This window comes from Lissotriton vulgaris, chromosome 1_1 (assembly GCF_964263255.1).
Source record: "Lissotriton vulgaris chromosome 1_1, aLisVul1.2, whole genome shotgun sequence".
Lineage (NCBI taxonomy): Eukaryota > Metazoa > Chordata > Amphibia > Caudata > Salamandridae > Lissotriton > Lissotriton vulgaris.
This window is the reverse complement of record NC_141685.1, coordinates 879,768,684-879,792,132: the sequence shown is the minus strand read 5'-3', so window position 1 is coordinate 879,792,132 and position 23,449 is coordinate 879,768,684. Positions and strand designations below refer to the sequence as shown.

At 46.7% G+C, this 23,449-nt stretch overlaps 1 protein-coding gene across 1 annotated transcript in view; it reads left to right on the top strand.

The window, feature by feature from the left end:
* Positions 1-23,449, top strand: part of NAGA (alpha-N-acetylgalactosaminidase) — a 509,595-nt gene that overhangs the window by 69,872 nt on the left and 416,274 nt on the right. The window contains exon 3 of the mRNA XM_086958456.1: positions 5,328-5,505. Within this exon, the coding sequence (XP_086814582.1) occupies positions 5,328-5,505 (178 nt within the window). The remainder of the gene's footprint in view (positions 1-5,327; positions 5,506-23,449) is intronic.

Sequence of the window (23,449 nt, the reverse complement as noted above, 5' to 3'; positions counted from 1 at the left end):
CGACGATCTACTATATCATCTTAAGCGATAAACTGCAAGCCCAAATGACAAACTTCATTGTTCACCAACGCAATGACAGCGACCATGCAGCCCTAACAATCACTATGAACTTATTAGTGAATTCACGATGTAGGCCCGTATGCATCGGGGCAACGGACGGCCAAGAATTAATAAAGCTGCCTAGAAGAATTAAATGGGGACAAGTAGCCACCGCAACTTTTAACAACTGGGCAAACTCGTGGGCAGGTTGGCCTCCGCGCAAACACAGCCAGGATGCAATAGCAATAATCGACGGAATCACCGTGACTTTAGCGGCAAAACTCCGGGAACGCGGGGACAAACAAAGGACAACTCACTGGCATCCTCCGACGACCTTTGGATTTAACGCAGAAATTAAAACAAGTACAAAGGACTTAAACAAAAAACGAAAAGCCCTCAGTAAAAACCGCACAACCACAAACCAAATAAAACTGCAGGAGGCCGCAAAGATCCACTCCAAAAAAGTGTGGGCTGCAAAGAGTAACCACTGCGAGGCTCAATGGCTGAAAATCTTTGATTTGCTGAGCCCTGGGAAATCACAAGAGTTCTTGAGTTACATAAGTCACCTTGGTCGAGGTACAAACCACAGAGAAAACTCCCTCGAGGCATCAGTCTGGGTCTCTCACGTAAAAGCGCTCTACAACGTAGAACGATCAATCACTCAGCCACACGACATGCCTTCATTAAGAGAGAATCCGGCTTTAATCATTGATACAACGCCCCCTCCCGGAAAATCTCTAGTGTCCAAAATATTTAAAAAAATCAGACCAAACGGTGCACCGGGCCCCAACGGCCTTCCAGGCCACCTGTTCAAATCAAACATTGAATTCTGGTCCGAAAACCTGACCTACCTATACACTGACAGTTGGCTAACGGGGGACGTGCCTGACTCATGGCGAGGCTCGCTCTTGCACCCAATCCACAAGAAAGGGACTAAATCGGATCCAACAAACTACCGCATGATCGCCCTCTTGGACATTGAGGGCAAAGCCTACTCCAGTGCCATCCTGAAGGACCTTACAGACTGGGCAAGCGAAGAAAATCTCCTGCCATTCTGTCAAACCGGCTTCAGACCAGGGTCCTCTACTGTAGACAATATCACCGCACTTTCTTACCTAGCAAATCGAGCGCGGCTGCGCAAAAGTCTCCCATTACTCGCCTGCTTCATCGATTACTCAGCTGCGTTCGATGGAATAGATCGTACCATCCTATGGAGAAAGCTGGTCAATTGGAACATCGACCCCTCTTTGCTAAGAGCGATACAATCCTTGTATCAAAACACCTCGGTAAGAATTAAACTTTCAAGTGACTCTGCAACCGACAAGAGTGACACAAACCACGGCTTAAAACAAGGGTGCGTGTTGGCACCCCTGCTGTTTAATTTCTACACAGCAGACATGGAGATAGCCCTGTCGGGGCTGCCTTAGCAACGCCAAAGGTCGGGGCAACGAACATTAATTTTATGCAATACGCGGATGACCTGGTAATCCTGGATCATACAAAAATAGGGCTTCAAAAGGCACTAACCGCCCTGGCAACATACAACAACAAAAACAGGCTGGTAGCAAACCCGACCAAGTCAAAAATAGTCATCTTTGGGCACTACCCCAAAAACAAAGAGCAAAATGGAGCCTCGGCCATTTGACCTTGGACAGCACACAGAAATACACGTACCTGGGGGTCTCCTTCCACGAATCGGGGCTGTGTGGCACCCACCTAAAGAAAATTCAGGGTAAAGGGAAGAGCATCACCTTCGCCCTATGTAAACTACAAGCCTCCTTATATAGTCCATCATCAACTGCCATTCAAAGAGTCCTCAAGGCCAAGTTAATGCCGGCCCTTAATTACGCACAACAGGCGTACCCAGGCAAACTGAACAAGGAGTTGGAAAAAATTCACTGCGGGGCATACAAGAGACTGTACCATCTACCAAAATGTACAAGAAACACTCTAATTCGCCTGGAATTTTCACTCAACCAACAAAATCTGGAAGAGATGGCAGCCCTAAGCAAATATTACTATCTTACAACAGCGGCACGCGATAACACACTGAAGGACGTCTTGAAACATATCTTCATGGAACCCGGGAACCCCTGGTCAACTACCATTGAATCAGCAATGATCCAACTTAACCTTGCGATCGAGTCGTGGAATTCAGACCTTGTCAACTACACGACCATCAAACACGCGATAAAAAAGCAAGAGCACGCCTGCTCTCAGGAGTTGGGCCTTGAGTCTCTTGCAAAAAGAGCCTTTCATGAGTCTCTATGCTTGCCGCACACTGCGTATAACCCTCGAAACCATCTCACGCAGGCCGTGGGCCTCCCAGCCTTCCATAAGATTCTAGCCTACAGACTGCACCCCCTCCGGCTCAAAGAACTATATCATCCAGGAACTGCTGGCACGGGAGTCCGTAATTACAGACTCTGTAATTACAAACGTGAGTCATTGGCCCACTTACTATTCTGCTGCCCTGCCCTATGTGTACCCCGCACCCTCTACCTCAGGCCCATCCTTAGGAACGCGGGGTCACGCACAGCTAAGGAGGCAATCCATCAACTATACACCTTGAGCATAGTAAAACAGATGGCCTCGTTCGGAAAGTTTATACAGCAGATCCGGTCCGAGCTGATGGCAGCTAAGGGCGCACAGGAATAGAGACTTTGTTGCGGGACACTGGGTGGCCCTTCCAGGTCCCCGACTGCGTGTGCCCGTTTGAACTCTGAGAACTTTTCATAAATGCTTGCCTGTAGAAACACTTTTGGTTTTAACATTTGTAATTTTATACTTTGGTCTTAATGTAATGGTTTTAAGTAACCACACAATAAAGTTATTCATTCATTCATACTGTCCTCGAAGGTCCCCACTTGGCTTCCACTATGAGTTTCCCTGTACATGACCATGTACTGAATGAGCTTTCAACCGACCATTCCTATTTTGAGCCTGGCTTCTGTAACAATTTTTTTTTTTTAAATTGGTTGCAACAGCAAATTGTGATTGCAAAGAATAACATATTGATGCACCAAGGATTCCGAACATTAAACAATACCACCCTCCCATTTTTATATAGCTGCCGTCTTGGACCCAATGCGCACATTTCAATCCATCTCGTGTTTTCGCAGGCACGGGTACGCCGATCTTGTACGAAATTTCACTCCACCTCGGCCAAAATTGTCCTAATTGTAATAGTTTTTTTGTGATAGGGAAGCACACAATGTGGCATTCATAATTTCACAACATCCGGGGCTCCTTTGGACACCCAACTCGATACAGGGTAGATGGAGATTGCTCATAGAGCATACACGCATCCCAGAAACTACATTTCCCAAGAAACGCCACTTCGCGTAATACGCATGATGCGTACGATTTAGGAGATCCACCGCGATTTATCTTCCGGGACCCTAGCGAATACTTCCGGGTCTACCAACTTGAAGGAGACGTGCATTTGTAGCGGAAGGAACGACATTTGAACGATTCTTGGTAAGGATTGCGGGACACGGGACGCCAGCAACTGGTTATGCTAGAATGGTTCCCTCCAATGAAGTATTCTTTCGTGTCTTTTTTCAGTGGGTCCAAACGATCTAGCGGCTCGCGGCAGGGGGAGGCGTAAGCAGTGGCTGTTCGTGCTCACACACCTTTAACAACAGGTACGCTCGACATTGGAATTGTTCCTTAACCATTTCAAAGAGAAGTCACATTGTAGGCAGGAAGGTGGTTAACTCTTACCCATATTTCATTAATTTGTTCAGGTGCCCGTCCATTGGTACTTAGAGCGAGTGGTTGGGAATGCAGCAAGATCTTTCATCAGTAATACTTCTTGAGGAAGTAAGTGACCTTCACTAACAAAAAAGGACTTGCTCATGATATGACTTTTGAATGTTCTTGACCACAAGACGTTTTTTTGTGTGTCTTTTTCTATCTTTAGATTCACAGCGTAAATCAAGAGTCTGGGAAGTCCACGGCGGTGGCACAGTATTATAGATCGGTAAGCAGTGGTATAGGGTGGGCGCTGAAGAGCGTGTGTAAAATTACATCCTCAGTCAAGGTCTTGATTATTCCTTGTTTCTCTTTTGTCTCCACAGTTGTTTCTGGTCCTGATGAGAACCCCCAAAGTGGGTGGGGTATGAAACTCGTAGACCTTTTTGTTTTTCCACTATCAATCAATTGGTTATATATTTTGATTAAGACTGTGGGTGCACTGTCAATAATTGCTTTATTTAGAAAAAGTGGTGCACACCTTTCTTTAATATCCCAAGTAGTACTCGGTTTGCTGAGTGGGTCTGCCTTTCTTCAAAAATTTAGATTGGCTGATTAGGACTTGTTGTGTGTTTGTGTGGTGACTGGAATATTTGTGAGTGGATGTTTGAATATTTTAATGGGTTATGGTTGAAAGCAATAGTATGTAGTAAATATTTATTTGTCTTGCATTTCTTTGTATGTATATCCCCCAGGTGTTTTTTCAAAAAAGAAAAAATCCTTTTGAATATTGAAAATAAAAGTAATTAATAAACACATTGATGCTTGGTTTGGTTGTCCTTGCACTAAGTTTTTCAGTAGGTAAGAAGTGGTTTATCAGTATTGGCATTTTGTTTGGTTGTTGGTTTAGTGGAGTCAGCCTTACTGATTAGTCAGGCCCTTTCTTGTTATATAGCCCCATAGATTTGCACAGAGGAAAAGTCCTGTCACTGGCTTAAACAGATTTATCACTTATTCATTCCAGTCTACTCCTTGGTGCCCGATGTATTCATTTCATTGAGTCTCCCGTCTTCGTTCTGCCTGTGCAAACATACGGCATGGAACAGAATATCATAGAATAGGAAAGTGTTCCTCAACTGTCCTAGAGGGAAATGATAAACAAAGTCCTTCATATTCGCCATTAATTACAGCCCTGTGTAGGGAAAGAAAATAGTTGTCATTTACCTTTATAAACTGGGTTATTCACATACATAAGCGGTTCCTTTTTTATGAAAAAATATCCAGATACTTTGCCTTCAAGGCCTGCATAGGTCAGATGGCATTTGGACTGTAGCTCAGCTCTACAGTTGTCACTCAGGGGTGTCATTTGAAACGTGTAGCCCAAATTCACGAAAATAATTACTATTAGGCTGTGGTCGATTTACTTACGAAAAACCTTAGCTGGTTTCTGTTAAGTGATCATCAAGGAATTGGTGGTCTCCGTTAGAAGCCTACGGTGGAAACTAGGAATGGTCTTTCTGCTTTTAACCACAATGTGTGACGTGGGCTTCAAGGTGCTGAATGTTATTCATTTTTCTCCCTTTCTGTCTCAGATGCACTCGAGGGGACTGAAGCTGGGTATCTACTCGGACCTTGGTGACAAGACTTGTGCTGGATATCCTGGTACGCCGTTGAACAAGGTGGAGCTGGACGCTTTAACCTTCGCCGACTGGGGCATCGACATGGTAAAACTGGACGGATGCCACTCCACCGCCCGTGAACAGTATGAGGGTAAAATATTCCAAACTTTGCAAAGGGGACATGCCGAGCCATCAGGTCTTACTGTAAGAGCCTTTCTTGGCTCACCCTCTTCAGGGGCTGTGATACATTAGCAATAGCACCTGCCCTTCCATTAGGTTGCACTATAAAAGCAGTACTTCTCTCTCTCCAGGGGCTGTTTCTTCAGCAGAACTGCCATCCCCAGCCAGAAGCAGGCACTATAGGAACAGTGTATGTCACCCAGGAGGAGGGTATTTCAGTTACTTCAGTTGGTGTCACCTTAGGAACAATTCTCTTTCATGGGGTATTATTAGAAGAGACTGGTTCTGTCTGCATGAAAGATCTCAGAAAAGTTTTAATATGAAGGAAAATATGTATTTTAAAAATTTCCTGTGCAAAAGCAACATATTTGCTCAATTTAGGGTTGCTCGTTTAAAATGAATAACCACTTTATACAAAAACTCAGCGGTTTTAACCCTACCCTTTCTTAAGTCCTCATTTATAAAATGGAACAAGAAGGAAATGGGGATCAATAGCCGCCTCGCTAATGATCAATTTGACACTGTTCCAGTAAACAGTCTTGTTCATTTTCATTTTTTCCTCTGTGTGGAGAAGTCAATTTGAGTGATTGTTCAGCTTTGCAATGACACATATTACTTTCCAATGTAATATATTCAATCTATGTATAATGAAAGTATTATTGCACTCAGTACTAAACTCTGTTTTTGCCATAAGTATTGTGGCTTAAACATCGTTTGCAATAATATCTTACATTTGGGTGTAGATTTTATGTTACTAGCTCCAATTGAGAGATATTGTGTTGAGATATTTAGGAGAAGATATTTATGCTAAACGATTTACTGACAACCATGTTCTGCCACCTCACCCTGCGTGGTAAATGCAAACATAATGTGATAAAGGATGTTGGTGCCCAAGGGCAAGTTAAAGTGAGCAGTTAATTTCTATTATAGACATTTAAGTACTGTTCGGATACAATATTGGTGTAACTATTTTGACTAGAGGGAAATCATCTACAGCGTTGGTACATTTCATGGACCCACGTGCTTTCGTTATTTTTTATTGTCAGTCCGGATAAGATGAGGAACAATTCAAACATTTGAATTTATTAAAATAATTTGTGCTAGAAAACTAGATTGCTAGTCAGAAACCTTTCCTTCTCTGTCTTCATTGATAATTATATGAACTGCACGGAATATGTCCCTCATCGCTTGTACCAGACTATGGTGGCTAAAGAGTAGGAAATAGAGTATGTTAGATTAGACCCGCAGGGTTCTTCGGGCCTAACAGGTATAGGTATTGTTGAATTAATGGAGGCCGACATGGAGGTAGTAATAATGCTGGCTGTATTTGTAAAGTCACACCCATAACGACAGCAGTGGTAACAGGACAATCCAAATTCCAACCTGGTACTGAACTGCCCATCCTTCCAGCACCCCACCATTTTTTTTCAGACACACTACATGCTCATACACGCGATAGTGCGCGCGCACACACAACATTCTTCACCACAAAATCATTAAATAGCCCAGTAATATACTTCCTTCCTTCACTACACCTTGTGACTGATAACAAAGAACTACCTCCTTTTTTAAGGACCCAACAGAACCTCTGTCCCTAACGCTTTCCAGCTCCTCCATTGTCAAATCCCAAAACACATTGCCCTCAGCATTGGGAAATTTACCTTCACATTGACGAGTTCCCTTAAACACAGAATCCCTACCCAAATTCCAGACTTTTTCTCCTTCAGCTCCCAAGTCTCTATTCAAAACTTCAGCAATTCTATAGGGTCTGATCAATTTGGAGCTCCTTCACTCAGGCATTTCGGCAATTGAATATGAAGGAACTGACCAATCTTGGTATTTGTCTTACTAATGCTTCCCCCCTAAAGATCCATAAAATTCTGCATCGTCTCCTGGTACTCCTGAAATCTGCGTCTCACAACTGGTCAATATGTAGTGTCTTTGACTCCACATCTTTCCTTCAAACACAGTGATAGTAACTTAGACCCTCCGATCTGCCCTCTCAGCAGTTCAACGAGATAACCACCTGTTGCAGAATGGGTGTCATCCTATATATGAGCAAAGCTGCCTACAGAACCACCTTCTAGCAATTTCCTTCTTTTACAGCAAACTGAATCCATATCTTTTACCACTTTGTTATATCTTTCTACATGGCTACTAGTCTCAAGATGGTACCTTGAAATCTTCTTGTGAATTATAGTGACTTATACCACATCTTGCCAGGTATACTTTCATCTCTACCTTGGTGAGTTGCAGCCCATTACCTGACACCAGAGATTCGGGTAATCTTTTTTTCAGCCAAAACACTTAAAACACTCTTCAACCACCCCCAAAGTCACCTTTCCCACCATCCTAACCTCTGGCCACTTTCTAAAATAGGTCTCTAACACTATGACAAAAAGCCTCACGTTTAGGAACAACTGCAATTGTACATGTCCAAAATCAACTTCCTCTATAGACCCTCCGGAAACTAAGTCAGTTGTGAATTCACCAGCATGGGTTAGCTGATTGATCGCTGTTTCAACACACATCCCATCTACACTGGGACCCAAAAATATTTCCTCATTCCAGAATTCGGCCATATCTCTTTTGATACTGAATTGCAATTATTTTCCTTGATCCTTTGGAGAAGATAAGATTGATCTCTCCTATCAAAATGTGTCTTTCATCAGCCACCTCCAGCGAGCTTTAAAAAAATGACTTACGGTCAGCACACATTTTTCATTCACCTGACCCCCCCTTATTACAAACTTTAACACAGAATCTATAACAGAATCTGCACTCATCTCATCCACTTAGATTCTGAAGCAACATATTGGTTCTTTTTAGTTTAAAAAAATTCATCATTTTCCAAAAATGTCCCTTTGCATTCAACTTCCTGGCTAACAGAATTTAACTAATTTACCAAAGGCAAACTTGACATGCAACCCGCATCCACATTTCTTTTCTTATTCTTGACCTCCATGGTAAACTGGAATACCTGCAACTTTACGGTTAATAAATCAACTTTACCCACATCTGGAGATAGCATATATGTGATAGAGACTTCTAGCTGCAGATTCCTTACCTTAGAATTATCCGGAGACATCAGACTAGATCTGGAATTCTTGTACAGAATCCCTGCGCGCTAGTAGGTGGCATCAGAGGATCACAGAGGATCACATTCAGGCTCCTCACCCACGCACACAAAGCGTTCCACGGCATGGGCCCCGAATACCTCAACAACCGCCTCTCGTTCTACAGTCCAACCTGCCAGCTCCGCTCCGCCAGCCTTGCCCTCGTCCCACGGATTCACAGAACCACAGCCGGAGGAAGAGCGTTCTCCTACCTGGCAGCCAAATCATGTAATCCCTCCCCGCACACCTACGAATGACCCAGGACAATCTCAACTTCAGGAAACACCTCAAGGCCTGGCTTTGCGAGCAGTAGCAGCACCCCCCCCCCCCCCCCCACCCCTTCAGCACCTTGAGACCCTAACGGGTGAGTAGCGCGCTCTATAAATATTCTGATTGATTGATTGATCGTTCGGCTCCACGCAGGCACTGTCCATGCTAGAAGTGATGTAGGCTGTGCCTAAATAAGTGCCACCCCAGCTCGCTAACATCAGTTATTTTCTTTCCTCTCCAGTCGGCGCAGATCTAGAAGAACTACCTCCAGTCACTTTTTGACTGAGCTTTTTTGTAAACATTTTGCTAAAGACTTTTTGGAGAAATCCTTTCTCCTCATTTGTGAAAGAGTTCACCCAAAAAAACAACGAGTTTTAAATCCTGCTGTGTCTGTCACAGGCAGATGTCTGTGACAGACACACATTTGGTTTGTCTGAGCTGCTTGGAGCGGGAACACAAATCCAGGGCCTGCGAGGACTTTCATGCCATGAACCTGAAAGGCACTGTGGGAACGTTGCCTGAAGCTCCTTCCCGCCTGATGCCAGACGACCCCACAATGCTCTTGATCAGGGTCGTGTGGAAGGCCGTGAGACCACTCACGGAGTCACTCCTGTTGATCATTGTCCTAGTCAAAATCGGCGGGTAAGTCCCACAAGCAAAAGAAAGCAATGAAATTGAAGCGTTGTTTGACTTCCCTGTGCCTGTTCAAGTCCTCAGGGTAGGCGCCTTTGTGACAGCACCGCTTGAAGCCTCACTCACCTGTGAAGCCTGTGCCTGGGTTTGCTGTGTGCCTCCGAGAATTTCCCAGAGCCAAAGCTACCCTTAAAGCTTAAGGAGCTCTGTGAGGCCATGCAGCTCATATTTGGGCAGCTCCTCTGTAGTGCTTTTGCTACCCATGAGTTTTGGAGGGGCCCCTTCTGGATGCCCTTTGGAGGATTCACCCTTCGTGCCAGTCGGGCAGCATGGATCCAGTGTTGGATCCAGAACTACTCAACCCACGAGACTGCAACCTTCCATAGAGAACTCTCCAGTGCCATTGTTCCCAAAGCCACTGACACCCTGCGGCAACTCCGCCCCATCATCATTTCCAACTCTGATAGGGAGCCTAATCAGCATCACCTGATGTCGATTCTGGTGCCATGCCTTCCGAGCAGCCAGTGCCATTTTCTTTTGATAGTCCTGGCGAAGAAGATGATTGGGAGGGATATGAGGTCCCTTATGCATTCCAAAACTCCCTAGATGAATTAGAGGACAACTGGTATGAGAAACTGGCAGATTCAAGTGGGTTAGACCCTTCACCGGACACTGGCTTGGTCTCTCCTCCTACCATGGCTTTGAAGGAGGGAGCTTCCTTTGCAATGGTTGTGAGGAGGGAGGCTGAGGTCCTGGACTTTCATTCGATCTTAGTGGCAGTCAAGATGAACAGAGGTGCTTCAGTAGGGAATTTTCCCTTTGAACTTCTACTCCCTTTCATGAAGCCCTTATAGATGGCCTTTGCAGAGCCTGGTCTAAGCCCTGCATAGTAGCTCCTGTGCCCAGGACAATTGCCCGCTCCTATCACCCGCTCCTGTGGTCCCCATTTTCGTCACCCAGGACCCCAACCCAGAGATCTCGGTGGTCCAAGCATCCACCTCCTAAATTAATCACGGGCGCATTCCCTACCACTCCAATGGATAGGAAATCCAAAAGAGTTGGACACCTTTGCAAGAGGATGTTCTCTTCTACCTAGCACTGTGGTCTGTGAACACTGCGTTCTTTTTAAGCCAATACGCCCTCACTGTGTGAGACTTGTTGCGCAAGTGCTACCCATGGGCTCAGAGAAGGGCCTAACCATACTCTCTCAATCTATTGCTTATGGCAAAATGCAGCAAAGTTCACCATTAGATGTGAGCTGGACACAACTGACTCATTAAGCAGAGCGATTGTGCTGTCAGTGTCACTCAGACGCTACGCCTGGTTGAGACCTTGGCAGGGGATGTCCAATCTTTCCTCATGAAGGATGCTCCTTCGCACACCTTGGAACGACCTGCCCCTCAGAACCGCCTCCTTGATCCAGCAATTCAGGAAAGAACTCAAGACCTGGCTGTTCGGCTGAACCGATGACCATGAAGCAGTAAACAACCACAGTGCCTCAAGACCCTCACAGGTTATTTGCAGTGCTTTATAAATCCTTGATTGATTGATTGATTGATGGATACGCCCTTCGCCATTTGGGACCACCAGCCAAAGGGCAGGCCTGTCCACTGCCTCTCCAGCAGCTGCCACCCCTAAGCCCCTTTCGTTTACCCTCATACCAGCATGAGCACCCAGTGGGAGGCAGGATTCGCCATCACCTGCCTCACTGGCATTTCACAACATTGGATAGGCAGGTCCTTCAAATCATTCAGAGGGGCGATCCCCAGCTGGAAACCGCCACCTATGTCACCTTCTCAGGACTGGCTGATAGAGGACCATCTCTCCTTGACTTGTCAGGAATTTCTGGCTGTTTTGGCCAAAGGAGCCAGCGAGATGGAGCCGGCATCAGAAGTTGGTTGTGGTTGCTATTCCAGCTACTTTCTCGTGCCCAGAAAAGATGGAGGTTTCTGTCATATTCTAGATCTGCACCTTCTCAACTTCTACCTAAAGAAGTTCAGGATACTCACTTCCGCTCAGGCCCTGTTTTCCCTCGGTGTTAACCCCAGTTAATGGTGGGCCACAAGCATTATCAGTTTGCGGTGCTCCCCTCTGGCCTTTCCTCTCGGGTGTTCAACAAGGTGATGGTGGTCATTGCAGGACATCTGCAGAGGTCAGGTGTTCCAGTCTTCCTCTACCTCGATGATTGGCTGTTGAAGGCGGGCTCGCCCCAGACACTCATCTCCCAAATCCAGAATACAGAAGACCTCCTTCACTCACTGAGGTTCACTGTCAACGTGCCAAGTGAACACCTGACATTCCTTCAGACACTCCCTTTTATCTACGCTGTTCAGGAAACAGTGCAGTTTCGGGTCTATCCTCCCGAATGGCGAATCCAGGATATTCAGGCTATGATTCAGATGTTTCAGCCTCTATCCTTGATTTTGGTGAGACTGACTAAAGCTACTGGGCCTCATGCCCTCCTACATCTAGCTAGAAGCACATGCCCATTGGCATATGCAGGCTTTGAAGTGGGACCTGAAGTCTCAGTTGGCACAGCATCAGGGAAATCTCTTCAACATAGTCCAGAAGTCAGAGAGAACTGGAAAATACCTGCAGTGGGGACTGACGAACCGTGGTTGGGTCAGTGGCAGGCCTTTCTCCCATCCCCACCCAGAGATGACAGTAGTGACAGATGTGTCACTCCTGGGTTGGTGTGGCCTCTGATGTCCTGCATAGTCCCATCCCAACATCAACATATTGGAGCTGCGGGCAATCTTATTGGCTTTGAAAGCCTTTCTTTCTTTGATCAACACTATCGCCATGTGGTACCACAACAAACAGGGCATGGTGGGGTCATGGACCCTGTGTCTAGAGGCCCTGCGTCTCCGGACAAGGCTGGAAAGCAAGGGCATTTTCCTCGTGGTTTAACACCCGGGGGGCTCTCTGAATGCCAGAGTGGACAAACTCAGTCGTTGATGCAGCATGTAGTTGTCGAGTCTCAAAAGACAAGATGAATTAGCCAGACTGCAACAGGGATGGCAAGGCACAGAAACAAGGTAGGGCGAAGTGCAAAAAACTTGAAGCGTTGCGACGCACTGGAAGTCAGGAAGAACCTCCCTTAAATATGCCTAACCTAGGAAGAGGAAACAGAATCACAAGAACATCTCCATAACTGTTTGGAATGAGTTAGTTGGAATGGTGGCAGCCATCTTGGATTGGGGGTATACATAGGTTTTCAGAATCACTACAGCAAACTCCTGGGAAGAAAACTGGGCAGAAAGACGGCCCCTCTGACAAGTGGGCGCCGACTGACCTAGCATGAGGTAAGTGTGGAAGGGAGAACCGCTGGCAGACTGGCGCTGCCGTGTGAGGACTTCTGCTCATGCCAACAGGAAGAAAGCGCATCTTGCCTGCCTGCTTCGGTCAGACAGAGTGCATGCAGCAGAGAGCAAAGAAAGAGCCATCAAAGACAGGAAGGGATTTCTCCTGAAGTAACTCAGAGCTGGAGAAGAAAAGAAGAAAAAGAGAAGAAAAGAAGGGTCTACTTTTTATGCACCAGCTTCCTCCAATGAAAAGGACACCCACAGATGGCAATCCAGGGAGAAACATAAAAGACCATCATCATTTTAAGCTCTCCTGTCATTCACAGAAGCATCTGGCGACGTCGACCAATCAGGACCAACCTGCGCGCCCTCAAACGGCTCGACAGCACCTCCAATCCCTCAAGTATTGTTATCAGTACCATTGCTGCAGATTTCAACTCCATCAATGTGAAGACAGGCAACATCAACTCTGTCAATTGAGCAAGTCTTGATTATGGCACAGACCAACCTTGAAACTTGACATCAGCGACACTCAAAACACTCCATCATCCGCAGTTGAAGCATTCTACGGCAAAATGTCCAGCACCAAAACAACTCCATTTCTCAGATCCAAGAATGTCTTTGTCACCATCAAGACATATGATATCAAGATATTCATATGCATACTCCTTGTCTTCAAGTAATGGAGTAGTATCTGTGGAAGAGCCATTTATCATTAAGAAGCCAAGACTAATTATCCCTGCAGAAGACTCTCTTCAGCCTCTAAATCTGCCTTCACTCTCGGAATCGACAGTTCCTGTTATATCTTTGGTGCCTGCAACACCACATTGACTCCGAGGCTAACAGAACCGTCTACTTCTCCGTTAAGACTTTTGGACAGACACAAACTAAGAACTCCATCAACACCCCCAAGTACATCTTTGTATGACACAGAAATATCATATACAGAAACATTTTCTCCAGCTTCTCCATGAGCTTCTTTACTAGATGACATCTCAACTTTCCAAGATGTTCTTGTCAGAGGAACAGCTAAATTGAATACAGATAGAAGTCCTACGTACTACAGTCTCCATCACCATGAATACTTTATATCTAAGTGCTACTCCAAGACGTATTCTCCCTCTGGTTCCATGAATTACTGTGATGTCAGAGGCAAATGTACTTATTCCAGGCACTTTAAAGTCTGCATCACCAAGACTCTTTAAGAAATAAAGCCTGATTCTGTAATTGTTTCTGTAGTCAGGAAGAATTACCCTTCAACTCTAGAAACATAAGTTCTCTCGCAGGGGATTTCCATGTATAGTCATAAGCACTAAATAGTCAAGCTCATGTGCTGGAACCCCGGAGCAGTTGTTATATATATATCTTCTTAAGTGTAGATTTTCGCCTTTCTTCAGGAAGGCCTGTGTCGGACTTCACACCATCCGGGTACGGTCCCGCCTCGGGCTCCCTTGATTCTTCCATTCTTTCTCCCTTGCAGTCCCCAGATGCCGGTCTACAGGAGGAATACAAGGACTGGCCCTTTAATCCTGGGACGTCCTCCACTGAAAACGCCCATTTTGAGGTGGGACTATCACAGGCTGACCTGGATAAGGAGCACGGAAACCAGGCGGAAGAAGAACCACGGAAGGAGGAGTCCGGAAGCTGGAGTACGAGACGTGAGTTGGGGAGATATCAGATGCCGCGAGGAGGAACCACGGGACGCTCTCTCGTCGGATCCCAGGATCATTTAGAGGATGCTTCGCCCCGCCACGGCCCAGGAGGATCGTGGCTTGAACAGGGTCGTGTGCTGATGCGTGGGTTTGGGAGCGGGGCGGGGACCAGAAAACCAGCTGAGCAGGCGGGAAAGGCTCCCCCCGATACGCCATAAGCATGTAAACTGCCTACCCCCATCTTAAAAAACCTTCTGGTGCTGGGATACTCTCCCGTTCCCTCCTCCTCCTATACCTCACACGCCGGAACGTTCCTCCCCTCCCGGGACCCGACCCCCTGCATGATTGGTGGCTCCTCTAGAAATGCACTAACCAGTGCCTATATTTCTTTTCTTTTTCTTATCGTACCTCGAGAGAACCTGAGGATAAGGAGTCCCCCGTCTGGCCATGCTAAGGAGAAGAGGTTTCTTCCTTGAAGAAAACGTCGGCCGGGCACAGACTGAATATCCATACCTTGTTTCATTTACTTCAAACTCATAATGTTTCATTGATGGAATGAAACAGGAGCCCCTCCCTCGGCATTACAACCTTTTAGTCTGTGGAATCCTTACGTACCTCCACAGCCTGCAAAGACACTTAAGAAAAAGAGACAGATTATGCAGCCTATTTACTTAGGCTACACCAGCCAAGTTCTTCATCTTGAAGAGAAAAAAGGGGCCAGAATAAGCACATTTCAGATAATTTTAGTGTCAATCAGTATAAATATCTCTCACAAATCCTTTTTTATGGTAGAGATGAAAGAAGCAGAACAGAGTAGCCACATGGGCTGCCATTATTTGTCTAAAAAAAGAACACTGTGCCTTTAAGGAACCAGGCACCACCAGTAGCCCATCATGCATAGCTGGAGGCAGTTACTTCAGTTCTTTTTTCCGGCTCTTGCTGAGATGATCCTGGAGCATTGAGCTCCACTAAAAGTGTTTTTTTCTTCAAAATTCTTTATTGAATTTGAATAATTACTGTTTCATTCGATGTTTTTTGTCTCTCCCTGCCTTTTTCTGATACAAATTAAAAGCATTTTGTCAAGAAAATGCCATCTCTGTTTGACAAGTGCCCAGCTTGCGGGAGAAAGAAGGCCAAGACAGACCCCATGGGGTCTGTATAATCTGTCTTCCAGAGGATCATGTTCCTGAATCTTGTCAACACTGCAGGAACTTTACCAGACGGACCTTGAGAGACCCGGAGAAGAATCGCCTTCATGGGATTGAGGAGTGAAGAAGGCTGCAATCTCAATCAGAAGGTGTAACCTCAGGGCATGGAGAGGGTAGAACCTCTACCAGGTCTTTGTTAACAGCATCTAGGGAGTGTTCCAAGAAGAAAGAGGCTCAAAAACAACATCGGTTCCGGTGGACTTCGAGGACATCCATGTTGAAAAGTGGTACAGCGCCAATCTGTTCGCCGTCAATCCCAGGTTACGATGTCAAGCAAACGCCCAAAAACCACGTTGAAGACTCCATCCAGGTCGCCGTTGAGGCATCGTCGGAAGAGATCGACATCGAGGCATAGTGCTCGGAGATCAACCGAGAGGTGGACTTGGGGATGGACACTGAGGAATACAAGATCGATGGCGAGACATGCTAAAAGTTCGACGTCGAGGTGCTCTCCAAAGTCGAGTCGACATCGACATTCACCGCTGACAAGCAGGTCGACGTCGAGGCATTCGTCAACGTTGAGAACTCTATCAAGGTCGCCAAGGCTTGAAAGGGGCCAGGAAGAAGAGAGTGCGCATCAACTCCTCACCTTACTCTGAGTATTCCAGAACACACTCCCCGTCTTTGAAGCATCAACTAGCATCTCCTTTATCTCCTCCGCTGCCTCCGCCACCTCCACCTCGTCCACCACCACCACCTATGTCTCCTCCACCACCATCTCCAGCAACACCACGGTGATCAAGGTCAAGATCGCTCCGTCTTTCTAAGCGCCATCACCATTGTCACAACTCTCGACCTACTTCGACTTCTTCTCAAAGATCTCATCACAGTCACCATCATCATTCACGATCAAGATCTTCTACATCTACTGGTCTTTACTCTCCCACACTGACTGACTCTCCGCCTCCATGAATTTCACCTGTGGACAATGTCTCCACTTTTCAAGAGGTTCTAGTGAGGGGAGCTATGAAACTAAGTATTCCTTTATCGACTACAACTCCTACAACATCTGTCATTTTTGAGACCCTACAATGAGGTCTATAGCTAGACCCATATTACCACTGGTGCCAGGTCTCCTTAAACCGGACATTGAGCTATTTCTTACTCCTGCCTCCGTCAAGACAGCGTCGTCAAGACTTCACAAGAAGTATCGTCTTCCAGAGCATCCAGCTTTCCTCCGCACTAACCCAGCTCCTGATTCCGTAATTGTAGTAGCGGCAAGGAAACTACATGCCACTGCTCCTTCATCTACGGTCCTTTCAGACAAAGAAAGTTGTAAGTTAGAATTCTGTGGGTCGGAAGATGTGCAGAACTGCAGTAACATCCATGAAGGCAGCTAGCGCTACTGCCTTACTAGGCAGATGTGGGAGTCCTTGAATCAGTTTCTTGACCATCTGCCCTGAGGAAAAAGGGCATACTTCAAGTAGTTCCTTAATGAAGGTCTGATGGTTTCAAATCAGGTGATTAGTGCTGCTGTAGACTCTTCATTATTGGCCGCTCACGAATACTGCCATGGGAGAGCCCTTAGGCAACAGCCTTGGCTGCGTCTAACATCTCTCAAACCAGAGGTGCAGCAAAGGATTCTAAATCTGCCTTTTTTTGATGCTACTCTTTTCAGAGCCCACGCTGATGAGGAAATGTCACGAATGAAGGCAGAGATGGAAACTCTTAAGGCAGCCGGCCTAGAAAGACCTAGGGAACAAAGAAGATATTTTCAGCCTTATCAATACCGTTTCAACTCTCATAGAGGCCAGTCTTCCTCATGGTATCAAAGCAGTCATCAGGGAGGTGCACAACAACAGCCTTACCAATCGTATCACCGAAGACAGCCTAGAGGGAGATCCTCCCAAGCATCCTCAGGGGGAAAAACAGCCTTTTGATTTGAAGACCTAAATCATTACTTCCCCCTGTTCTGTTCCCCACTCCGGTGGGGGAAAGCATGAGTTACTACCTGGTAGAGTGGCCAAACATAATAAAAGACTCATGGGTGCTGAATATTGTTCGCAACGGATGTTGCCTACAGTTCATCAGTCCTCCACCTTCCATTCCTTCGAAGCCAACCAACTACCATCTCCCTCTGTTATGAGCAGAGGTCAACATCCTTTACAGAAGTTGGTGTTGGAGCTTGTTCCTCCTCAACAGCAAGGAACAGGCATTTATTCCAGATACTTTCTTGTCAAAAAGACAGACAGAAACAAATGTAAACATATTCTAGAAGTCAAGACAGCCAACAAGTAGATTCGGCGAGAAAAGTTTAGGATGCTGGCACTACACCAAATTTATCCTCAACTACATCAAGGGGATGGGCTCTGCTGAATTGACCTACAAGACGCGTACTTTCACATTCCAATTGCAAGAAAGCATTGAAAACTCTTGAGGTTTGTAGTGGAACAGGACCATTACCAGTATTTTGGGTCCTCCCATTTGGTCTGAAATCAGCACCCAGAACATTCTCCAAATGCATGGCAGTGCTCGCTGCCCATCTATGGAGACACAGAGTATTTGTCTATCCATATCCAGACGATTGGCTCATCAATGCGTCCTCGGCTCAAGACGCACAGATTCATTACAACTGGACTCGCAATCTCTTACAGAGGCTGGGACTTCAAATCAATCACCACAAGTCCATCTCTACCCAAGTACAGACCTTGCACTATCTAGCAGCCTCCATCGACACCTTAAAGGCAAAAGTGTTTCCTTTGGAGGAGGGACGCTTATCGATCCTTCAGAAATGTCCGGGTCTCATGAAAGCTTCCCATCCAACAGTGAGGACTGTGTCCTCTCTTCTCGGCTCGATGGCTTCTTGCATTTTTCTCACACCAAATGCCTGTCTACACCTGAGGCTTCTATAGGAATGTCTTGAAGATCAGTGGGACCAACTGGCAGGAAACTGGAAGGACAAGATTCAACTATCCCTCCATGCGAAATTCTCCCTCTAATGGTGGTGCTCCCCATCCAATCTTCTCCAAGGCATTCCATTCCATCAGGAGATTCCACCTCAAAGGATAGTCACGAACGCATCATTGCTGGGCTGGGGAGCCCATATGGACCATCTCCAGACCCAGGGGAAATTGTCAGAAAAAGAAGCCTCGTACCACATCAACCTCCTAGAGCTACAAGCAGTCCATCTGGCATTGAAAGCTTTCTGCCTGTCATTCAACTCCCCATCCCTGCTTGTTCAGACGGACAACAGCACAACGATGTACTACCTCAACAAGCATGGGGGGACAAAGTCTAGACTCATATCTCACGAGCCTGAGACAATCTGGAACTGGCTACTTGCCAGGAACCTGAAAATCACCAGGTGTTTAAAATGCTCAGGCAGACTTGCTCAGCAGGCTCCTGCAAGAAAACCATGAGTGGGTCTTGCACGATTACATGGTACTAGACATATTTGAGCAATGGGGTACTCCCAGTGTCGGTTTGTTTGCCACCGCAGAAAACAGCAAATGCCAAAGCTTCGCATTGCGCTTCTACCAGACTGGGACTCTGGGGAATGCCCTATGGATCGATTGGTCTGGCAAATATCTCTGCACTTTTCCACCGATCTCCCTGATTCCGGAGGTTCTCATCAAGTTGACCTAGTCCTCAGCAAAGATGATCTTCATAGCTTGGAATCTTACCCGCGGCGTGGAGGGGCAGCAGCGGGGCCGAAGCCGAGGTCTGTTTTCCGGCCATGGCAGCACACGCAAAAGTCCTGGAATGCCTATGTCCATGCGGGCGCCGGATTGTCTGACTGCGAGGAGCTGTGCCTGGTGGGACTTCCTGACCCAGTCACCCTCATGCCTGAGAGGGAGGGATGTTTAGTGGGCCTAGCTGGGCCTTGATTTGTCGGAGTAAGCCTTGCGGCCGACAGGCACCCCTGAGACCTGATGTGGTGTTGGCGCGCTGGGCCGGCCGTGGCCTCACTGCGGGTGCTTGTGCCAGGCGGGAGACCTAACTTCATGGAACAGGTTCGCCTGTCCTGAGTGTCCTCCTCCTTTCACAAGATTGAGCCCAGCATGACCTCAATTTCAGCCCGGGAATCCAGCATGCTGCTTCTGCCCACCACCACCCAGCCTTCTACCCCTAAGGCTACCTCGGGGATCCCTACAGACCCAAGACCACCGTCCTTAAGTGCAACACCACCTGAATGCCTGGCTGAACGATGGCAAGAATGTCATGCTCTGTAAATATGTAATATATAATTGTCCAACACTAATTGCTTTTTAAAATGTAATCTTGAGTGATTTGCAACTTGTATATATGTAACTCCAACCACTAGTATCTGTAGTAAATGTATGTACTACCATTCTTATGTGAATTTATAGTTTTTCTGTTTGTATCTTTTCCTTGAGTGAATTTTCAACTTGTATATATGCAACTCTAACCACTAGTTTCTGTAATAGACGTATGTACTTACTACCATTCTTTTCTGAATTTAGAGTTTTTCTGTTTGTATCTTTTATGTAACTCATGTACTCCGAAGTCTTTATGTAATGTAACTGGTCCTTTTGTAAAGCGCTCTGACACCTTTGAGTAAGGTTAGCGCTACATAAAATTGCATTAAATAAAATAAATAAAATAGCTCCGGAGTGGCCACGCTAATGGTGGTTCACAGACCTCCTTCACCAGTCTATCCTTCCACATCTGAGGCTGCCATGCAGACCAAATTTGCTGATGAAATTCGGAGGCCAGATAGTGCACCCCAATCTCGCCGCTTTGAATTTGGCAGCATGGCTCCTGAGCTGATACAATATGGACACCTGAATCTACCTCAGGACTGCTGAAAATTCTCAAAAAAGCTAAGCGGCCTTCAACACATTCCACATATGCTTTCAAGTGGAAGAGATTTTGAATATGGTGCTCATCCAAGAACAAAGACCCTACCACTTACCAGGAAGATGCTATTCTTCAATACTTACTCTATTTAGCAAAATCTGGTTTACAGATATCCTCAATAAATGTTCACCTGGCAACCTTGACTGCCTATAGAAAATGTCCCTCATAAACCTCCTCTTCAGGTCTCGCGACCTGCGGTGCACTGCGTAGCAGTGCTCACGCAAGTCGTGTGAGCTTTAGTAGGTAAAAACGGGAAATGTGAGCTGACCTAGGAATCGCACACGCTCGTGCATGTGCGTTTCCTTTTCAGCTCCCCATGGGCCTGTGCGTGCGTCTTATTGTAAAAGACTGCACGCAATTGGCCCGAAGAACGCGCATAGCTCCTCCCATGGCCTATTGATGTCTATTACGCACACCAAGCCCGTAATAGACACCAATAGGCTGTGGGAGGAGCTATGATTGTGCCCACACAGGCGTGACCTGCATGCCACTTGTTGAAAATGTATCTTCGAAAGACTTGAACATTCGAGTAGGCAGTGACACTGAAAAACAAGAGGTTTCACTGCGCACGCGTTACAGATGGTAGGCTTTAAGAGACTTCACACGTCAAAATCTCCCTTGCGTCTCGCTGCATCTAAAACAAGTTAATTGAAAGTAATTGTCGGCAAGCAGCATTGCCCAAATTATTAATTTTTTTTCAATTACTTATCTTTTTCAGATTTTTGTATTATAATAATGTTAAAACGGGTGCATCACCAAGGCTTTCACAAGACAGGGCCATTTTAACATCGGGCAAACGTCACGCCATTCACAACCCTCCTGGGTCCTCTTTCTCCCAATCTCCACTCAGCTGCAGATCAGGGGCATCGCCTGTTGTGGAAGACAGCGTGGGGAACACCACCTTCCTGCCAACTGACTTTTGTGAGCACCAGCTGACTACAGAATCCCGCCCGGAGGCGTCTGTTGGACAGGCCACGTGAAGGGCCGCTCCCCCCTCTGCCCGACCAGGCCCGAGCCCGGTCCCTCAAGTGTCACACACCACCACTTCCCGCTTTCCGTCCCCTCCGGGACCCTTGCCTCTGAACATATCGACCTCGTGGGCCCGATCCACTACTGGCCCGCGCGCCCAGCCTGGGCGCCATCTTGGACACTCCGCCACGAGGCCGCGTGGCCCCCGATCGACCCCAACCCTGGGCCTGGCCAGGCCTCCGACATCCCGGCACCACCATCCACCCAGGAGGTGAGCGGACTACTTGGCAGGTCAATGGGAGAAAGAGGTGTCGATGGCTCTCCCCCGCCAGGTGCCGCTCGCCCACAACCTCCCCGGGCGCTGGCTCCACCCCCCTGCTGGGTGTCTAGACCCCTTCATCCCGGACCCCCCGACCTCCAAGTGCGAGGGTCCGGACATCAAAGGGCACCAGCCCTATAACTGGGGCAGCTCCAGAGCAGGAAGGCAGTTGTATCCTGGAGTCGAGAGACGCAGAGAAGAACTCATCCTTGACGGACTACTGGCGCTGCCGTAGCTCTGCCTTGCGAACTATCGTCCTGCCTGCTGGCGCTGCCGCAACCTTCGTAAATCTTCATCGTCGTCGGGACCTGCTGGCGTGGCCGCGGACCGTTTGTAACTACCATCTTCATCGGGACCTGCTGGCTCCGCCGCGGACCGTCGCTTCCTTCATCCATCTCGGGACCTGCTGGCTCCGCCGCGGCCCGATCATCTAGAACGCCGAGCTCGAGGATTGAGAGCTATTTTCATCTATTGGAAAACAAGACTGTCCCGCTACCCTTTTCCCAATCCAGAGACCAGAATCGAGGGGACCCCTGAGTCCAGACCTCCTTGTACCATTTTACCGTACTTAAAGAATTGCCTATAAAGTATTGTTGAACCTTATCCTGGTGTGGTGTCCGTCTGTGGGGGGGAAGTTACTTGTCTGTACGATCGCTGGAGACGGCTCTCCCCGGAGACCTCTCCCCTTATCCTCGGCCGACCCTCCCGGTCCGTCTAACAGCGTCCCTCCTACCGCAACTATTGCCCCTATGCCCCCAAACGCAACCATTGCCCTCATGCCACTTAAAAGCACAATCTCTTCACTTGGAGGCTTGCCAACGGCAGGGGCCATGCTCCTTTCACACACCAGCTTCTGGGATCCCACCGGGGTAACCAATGGGAAAAGGAGAGGGTGCGCGCTTGGATTAAGAGGTGAGGCCCCCTCCCCTAATTCCACTTGACTCGTGATACTCTCACCTATAATGGCCATCCCCAGCTACTGACACATCCAACTGCCACTATCCTCGTCACAAGCCATACCTAAATGGCAACAGAAAAAAATAAATGATTATGTTTTTTTCAACAATAAAAAAAAAACATTTAAAACGCATCCAATGCAATATTTACGATCCTAAGTAAAGTTGTATGAAGATTTTGAGACACAACATGCGCTAAAACACTATTTAATGAAATATACATTTGAATGCTTAAACTTCAAGCATGAACTACTTTTCATTTTCATATATTAAATGACACAATGTCACACATATTTAATTGCATCTCCCTCGTGTAACTAATTACATGTATGTTATAGGCCTTTTGCTGGATTTCAATCTTATTGTTTTTATATTGCAAGGTAATAAGCACTGTAACTGTGATGCCATATAGCAACACAAAGTCCAAAAATACCCTTCTCTGTGCCTTTCAAGTGAAGATATATTACACAAGAGAAGCACTTTTGGCCTGTTTGTTAGCTTTACTTTGATGCATTATTTTAGGACTTTTTCTCCTGAAGCCGCCCATGTTACAAATATGTCCCAAACAGACGGCCAGATTCATCAAGTCGAAAACGGCTCGCAAAGGGCCAGATTCTGAGAATCTGGCCCTTTGCGAGCGCTATTTTTGCATTTGGGATTCATCAT